Here is a 6,480-nt window from a genome sequence, read left to right on the forward strand (position 1 = left end):
GTCTGCTGTGCATTCAAGATTAGATTGTTTGTCCACCAGAGTCTATGTACTTGTGTAAAGGTATGATGTGTCACTGAGTTAACAATTTATTTAATATTGTCACTAAGTTAAAATATATCTCAAAGCCATCAAAAGAGCAAAAGTTACCATTATATAAGTAATTGTTTCTGATTGTTTCAAGGAACGGAACTGTTTGGACAGTATCTGCTATGAAAAATAAACTCCTTACCATCACTGCCCATTGTGTGAGATCAAGGTTTAAGACAAGAAAATTACATATTAACTAATATTGTATATAAACATTGCGGGGGTATCAAAATACTGTCATTTCTGTCTGATATCAAGCATGAGCAGGTCATAAATAGCAAAATACTGAGTGCATAGGAAAACCGTTGCTAAGACACTTCATAAGTGTTATCAGATATGCAAAATGCCCTGCCTTTGAATGCACCAGCAAAACTGTACAAACTGCTTCCCCTCCTAAGAAGAGAACAGCTCAATACGTGCTGCTGGAGAAATGTAGCACTGGGGAGTGAAGCCTGGCCTCTGCATCTTGACTTCATGCCCTTCATTACAATGCAATGCTACAATAGCTAATAAGATGTGTGGTGCAAAACTTGGAAACGAGTCATCCTCCCAATTTAAAATGTTTCTAAAAGCTGTGAGTTTCCAAGTAACTGTTACATTCCTGGCGGTCCTATAAAAACCACAGGCGCACGACTGGACAGCATTGGTCCAAGTTTGGAGTGTCTGCAAACAACTTCAAGGGGCATAAAAGAAAAAGGAAAGTACCTTGCTTAAGAACATTCTCTCTTCACTGGACTTCTCTCAACAGAATAAGCCAAAACAAACATTCACATCAACCATGAGAGGCGCCTCTTTTTCCCAGAAGACTTTGTCAGTCAGTGGCTCCAGCAGGATGCGAGTTCAGAGCCCATCTCCCTCACGCTGTGGAGGGGCAGGCTTCCGCTCCACCTCTACCGACTCCCGCAGAGGGGCCTCTTACAGTGCTACCTCTCGGGGCCGCTCAGGCTTCCAGGGCTCCGCAGTTGAAGTTGGTACAGAAATCCACCGGGCCAACGAGAAAGAGGAGATGCAGGAGCTGAATGTCCGATTCGCCAGCTACATCGAGAAGGTACAGTACCTACAGCAAAGGAACACTGCCCTACAGACGGAGCTGGCAGACCTGCAGGCCCGGTTCAAGGGGGGCCCGACTGCCATTGGAGAAGAGTATGAGCTGCAGTTTAAGGAAATGAAGGACCTAATAGAGTTGCTGACAAAAGAGAAGGGAGCAGCCGACATTGAGAGGGGGTATATCGAGGAGGAGATTGAGGTATGGACACTGAAGTGTGAAGAGGAGCTGGAACTCAAGGGTGAGGCATTATTTTTAATCCTTTGTTTTTCAAAATCTTCATGAAAGGGTTCTCTTGAAAACTGGAGTCTTAATGAGGGTAGAAATCAACCCTGTTAAAAACTTAGCTAGATATTTAGGCCTTGTCAAAGGACCCATTTTTATTTTCTTTAAGGAGCTTAAGGACTAGGACTTCCATAGCCATAATCTTTTGAGAAACAAATTTGCTTCCCCGTGAAAAGCTAGAGGTACTAGTATAGTCACCCCCTTCTTCAAAGATTTGACCTATTATGACAGACCAGTCTTATCCTACATTTGAAGTAAATAACATCAGTAGTTGGCAAAACTATATTTTCTACTAATGCCTTCTTCATTGAAAATTAAAGCAGTTACTTATGTGTGAACCTAGAGTAGGTTTTGAGGTTTCCCATGACAGCTCCCATGACAAACAATTCAGATTCCGATATGCCTTTTTTTTATTAAATCATTTTATAAATAAAAAATGAATACTTTTACTCCTGTACTACTTGCTAAAAAGCCTTTTCAAGACATCATGGGTTACTTTCATGCCTTAGTCAGTTGGCAATGGTTCCAATCTGTAAATCTTCTTTCTTTAAACCAGAGGAGGCAGAGAGGATCCTACGAGAGTTCCGCCAGGATGTGGACAATGGCACCTTACAGAAAGCTGAGCTGGAGAAGCGGGTTGAGCAGTTGGTGGCAGAGATTGAGTTCCTGAAGAAACTGCACGATGAGGAGGTAGCTGACCTCCTGAAGCAGATTGAAGACTCCAAGATAACCATCAAGCTGGATTCAAGCCGACCAGACCTGGCAGCCTACTTACGCAGGGTCCGAGCCGAGATCGAGCAGGTCGCCGCCAAGAATGTCCAGGAGGCCGAGCAGTGGTACAAGAGCAAGTTTGACACCCTGAAGGAGCATGCTTCCAAGCATGAGGAGCAAATGAAGTCCATTAAAGAAGAAATCACCATCTTCCAGTCCCAAGCCACAGACCTGCAAAATGAAATCGACAGACTGAGAGGTCGCAACAGTGTCCTACATCAGCAACTAGAGGATATGGAAGCAAATCATCTGGATAGGGTGGCCAACTTGCAGGACATCATTGCCCAGCTCGAGTGCCAGCTGAGGGAGACCAAGTCTGAGATGGCTAAATACATGCAGGACTACCAGGAACTTCTCAACATCAAACTGAAACTAGACGCAGAGATCGCCACCTACAGGAAACTGCTGGAAGGAGAGGAGCAAAGGCTGGGGATTTCTTCAGAGAGTGCCTCAGGTAACTAAACCGATTTTCCTTAAATCCATTTCAGTCAGATCCCGCTTCAACTACCTGTCATTCAGTTGTGACTTTTAGGATATGAAACCTAAAATTGTAGATGGGTTATATTAGGATCAAGATAATTATCTCGGAATCTTGACACATTACAGTGCTGTAAACATCAAATTTCCTTTTATAAGCAACTATAAAGTGCAAGAAAAGTATAAAGCAATATAATACCATTAAAGAAATAACCCTTTGGCCTATATTATTTCCCATTTCCATATTCTATGGTGCTATTCAAACTAATGACACTATATATATATATATATATATATATATATATATATATATATATATATATATATATATATATATATATATATATATATAGTTTGAATAGCAGCATGAAATACGGAAATAATATAGGTCAAAGGGGTATTTCTTTAATAAATAAATTCCATAATATTCATAGGTTACTGCTTTTAGACTCTGTTAAACTTTAAACTATTAAATAGCTTCCTACACTGCTGAAAAAACAGTTTTGTTTTGACATGCATTTCAATATATAAATTACTTCATTTTTCTTCTCTCCTCTTTGCTCAAGCAATAACAAAGGAAGAGAGAACTACTTCAGTTACACGTAAAGTGGAAACCCACACAGCCACCAAGGTGACAGCCTGAGACCCGACTGACCTGCATAGAAGCAAACCCATCCCTGAAAAACCTGCAGCCAACAACTGATGAAGCCTCAATTGATTTCGTCATTACTCCCTAGATGCAGATGATGTGCACATTTTTTGTTAAAATGTGATGTCCTGTATGAAAACCTATACTCTTGATATGAATGTTTACATGCATATACCACACACTAGAGTGTTACCTCTTAATAAAGCTTGACTTGAATGCACTGCGTTGTTGCTGGTTACTTAAAAATAATAAGACACCCTTTTTGTTACTTTGAGCAAGGATCATATTAAAAAAGTACTCTGGAGTGATTGCATTTATGTGCAAAAAATAAAGAAAAACACATTTGTTGTATTCTATAGTAGATCATGATATATGTTGGTGTCTTTAACAAACAGCTTTTTCTACAAGGACTGAAACCTTGAAAGACTTTTTATGTTCAAGCATAAATGGATAAAATGTCTGGGTCTATATTTCGCATTTTTAAAAGTGTCTCATGACCTTAGAGATTTTACTAAACAAGTATACTCCCTTAAAGGGGGTCACAGCAGGTCATAGGCAAATAGTTTTTTGGTTATATTCATATATGGCTGAATGAGCAGACTTTTTTTTGCCAGAAATGGCAGATTTGACATTTCTAAAAAACATTTAAAAAGCCATTAAATTAATAGACCTTATTGAACTAGTTGAACAGTTATTTTGGTATCAATTGTTTTCTCTTTGACTGTAGAACGTAAATCAACCCCTTACTTGCTTAACTGTACAGTGGAACTAAACAAAAGTGCAATTCTTGCAACCCCCCCCGCGAAAGTACAGGTGTGGTCGGGGGTCCCCTCTGGCTTCCTGTGAGAGCCTCGGCCATATTGGCCAGAACCCGAGGCAGGGGGAGTGAGCTTCACTGCCCCCCCAAAGATAGGACCCCCCGGCTTCTGCAAACCTCACCGTGAAGAAAGACTGCTTACTGCACACATAAAATAAAAGTTTGAATGACAACATAAAAGGTTAGTAAAACTATGGATTGGAGGCCGTCTGCACTGTGGAGAGGAAAAATAACCCATTAAGTTTTAAAATGGGGGAAAACCTCTGGTGGACCTGGCAGAGAGGGCACCCCCACTCCGGGCATGCTAACAATTAATTGCTGGGCTACTGCAATGCCTGAGGGAGATGTTCTGATGTAAGTCTCTACAGCTGCTGAAGACCAGCTCCCCGTGTTCTTGATAAGGTGCTGGTTTACTCCTGTGCTTGCTGCTGAGGTAGCTGCTCCTATCCAGAAGGAGTGCGGTGTATAGAATTGAAGGGGTGAGCCTGCCCTTGAGGTGAGTACAGATAGATGAGAGGAGAACCAGAGTCTCGTGATAATTGTCCTTGATACATCTGTGAACAGCGGGTCTGATGGGAGAGCATAGTTCCTTGTGGCTAGATATTTAGATAAGGATGAAAAAGGGCATTTTTGAAAGTTGAATAAGCTGCCCTTGCCGGAGTTGATAAGTCTTGGATATTCTGAGATATAGAAGGAAGTGGCTGTCAGAGACCAGTGACAAGTCAGAGTGACAAGTCAGAATGCCAAAAGATGGAAAACTGTTCACTGATGGAACTGTGAATTCGGCGCCTCGCATGAAGCCGAAACATGCTGTTAAGCAGTGTTTCCATCGTGAGGTTGTTATCAGCTGTCTAGTTGGATAGGATGCAGGCAGGCTCTTTACCATCCCTCTGAGCATTAGGCGTACTGCTGGAATTGAAAGCAAGGGAGGAGATGAAATGGACTTGAGGCGGTACTGGTACTGGATGCCAGAGATGTATCACCGGATTGATGATGCAGCCAGTTTGAGAATGTCTCTGAGATAGACTATAAATGCTAGCAGGATTTCTTGATTGAATGAATTAAGCGGGATCCGATTCTGAGCCCAGAAGTTGGAGAAGGCTGCCCATGCTGTCGCGTAGGTAGCTCTGGTGGATGGAGCCAGAGCTGCAGCCATGTATTGGTGCACCGACTGAAGCAGGTTGGATAAAGCTGAATTCATCGGAATGTCAGACAGCTGAAAGGGGGGACCTGGAGTGGTGAGGGATCTGCTGCTGGAACCAGGCTGCGGAATTTCCGAATCTGAAAACAGGACAAGGCATCGGCAGCGTTATTGAATATGCCCGTTATGTGGCGAGCTTGAATAATAAAGTTATTTGCTACTGATATCCAAACTAGGCATCTGATTAGTTACATGATTATAGGGGAAGAGGAGCGCCCTTTATTGATTATGTGAACCATGGATGTATTGTCACTGAAAAACAATATTGATTTCCGGGGCCATAGATGACCCCATAGAGAGGCGGCCACGACTATGAGGTATAGTTCCTGCAAGGGTGATGATTTTTGATGAGGTGGGAGTGATTGGATCTCCTGTGGCTATGAGCCGAAGAACCATTGGGACCCGAAGAGACAGCAGAATACTGTGTGTGAAGCGTCTGTAGCCAGGCTGAGGTCAGGAGCTGCTATGAGGTCGTTGTAAAATAGTGATAGACCGTTCCAGTTTCGAAGCAGTGATCCACATCTATATGTCCTTCATGGCTTCTGCTGGGATATGGATGGAGGCATTGAGATTTTGCGTGATTGTAGAGAGGGTTAGGAGATGTGATATGAAGGTTCTTCCTTGGTGGATGATGCGTATTGCATAACTGTAGTGTCCGAAGAGAGAGAGAGGAGTTCTCTCTTTTTGATTGTTTTTGCTTTTTGGAAAGTTTTGATGAGCTGGCGCAGATGCTCCAATTTGTCAAGGGGAAGGCGAGCCTCAAACTTGATTGTGTCGAGGGTAATTCCAAGGAATTCGAGGCAGTTGGTGGGTCCAATGGTTTTTTTCCTCTGAGAGTGGAATGCCCAGGGAGGAGAACAGCGTTTTTAGTTGTGAGATAGCTTGAGCTGGAGGTTGTGATACTGGGGATATGAGGAGGAAATCATCCAGGAGGTGCAAGAGAAATGGTACGTGGTATTCACTTAACAGAATCCAGCAGAGTGCTTCTGAAAGTGAATCGAATATTTTGGGGCTGCTGCGGCAGCCGAAGGTTCATTGCGTTGAAAAGTAATGTGCGCCTTGCCAGGAAATTCTGAATAGGTGTCTCAGAGAGGGCTGGATGGGCATCACTTAAATGCGCCATGCCCTGCTATTTTTTATTAATTTAA

General features: G+C 42.6%; 1 protein-coding gene across 1 annotated transcript; it reads left to right on the forward strand.

Moving 5' to 3' along the window:
- The first annotated feature begins 717 nt into the window (after window positions 1-717).
- Window positions 718-3,534, forward strand: LOC117408610 (desmin-like). The gene is made up of 3 exons (XM_034927543.2): window positions 718-1,373; window positions 1,974-2,642; window positions 3,232-3,534. The coding sequence occupies exons 1-3, from the start codon at window positions 866-868 to the stop codon at window positions 3,306-3,308; spliced, it is 1,254 nt and encodes a 417-aa protein (XP_034783434.1). The 5' UTR covers window positions 718-865; the 3' UTR covers window positions 3,309-3,534.
- The last annotated feature ends 2,946 nt before the right edge of the window (window positions 3,535-6,480 follow it).

This window comes from Acipenser ruthenus, chromosome 2 (genome assembly GCF_902713425.1).
Source record: "Acipenser ruthenus chromosome 2, fAciRut3.2 maternal haplotype, whole genome shotgun sequence".
NCBI classification, from domain to species: Eukaryota; Metazoa; Chordata; class Actinopteri; order Acipenseriformes; family Acipenseridae; genus Acipenser; species Acipenser ruthenus.

Coding starts and splice junctions, on each gene's coding strand:
- LOC117408610 (XM_034927543.2), top strand. CDS start 866: ATGAGAGGCGCCTCTTTTTCCCAGAAGACTTTGTCAGTCAGTGGCTCC. Junction 1,374..1,973: donor AGAGGAGCTGGAACTCAAGG/GTGAGGCATTAT, acceptor TCTTTAAACCAG/AGGAGGCAGAGAGGATCCTA. Junction 2,643..3,231: donor TTCTTCAGAGAGTGCCTCAG/GTAACTAAACCG, acceptor TCTTTGCTCAAG/CAATAACAAAGGAAGAGAGA.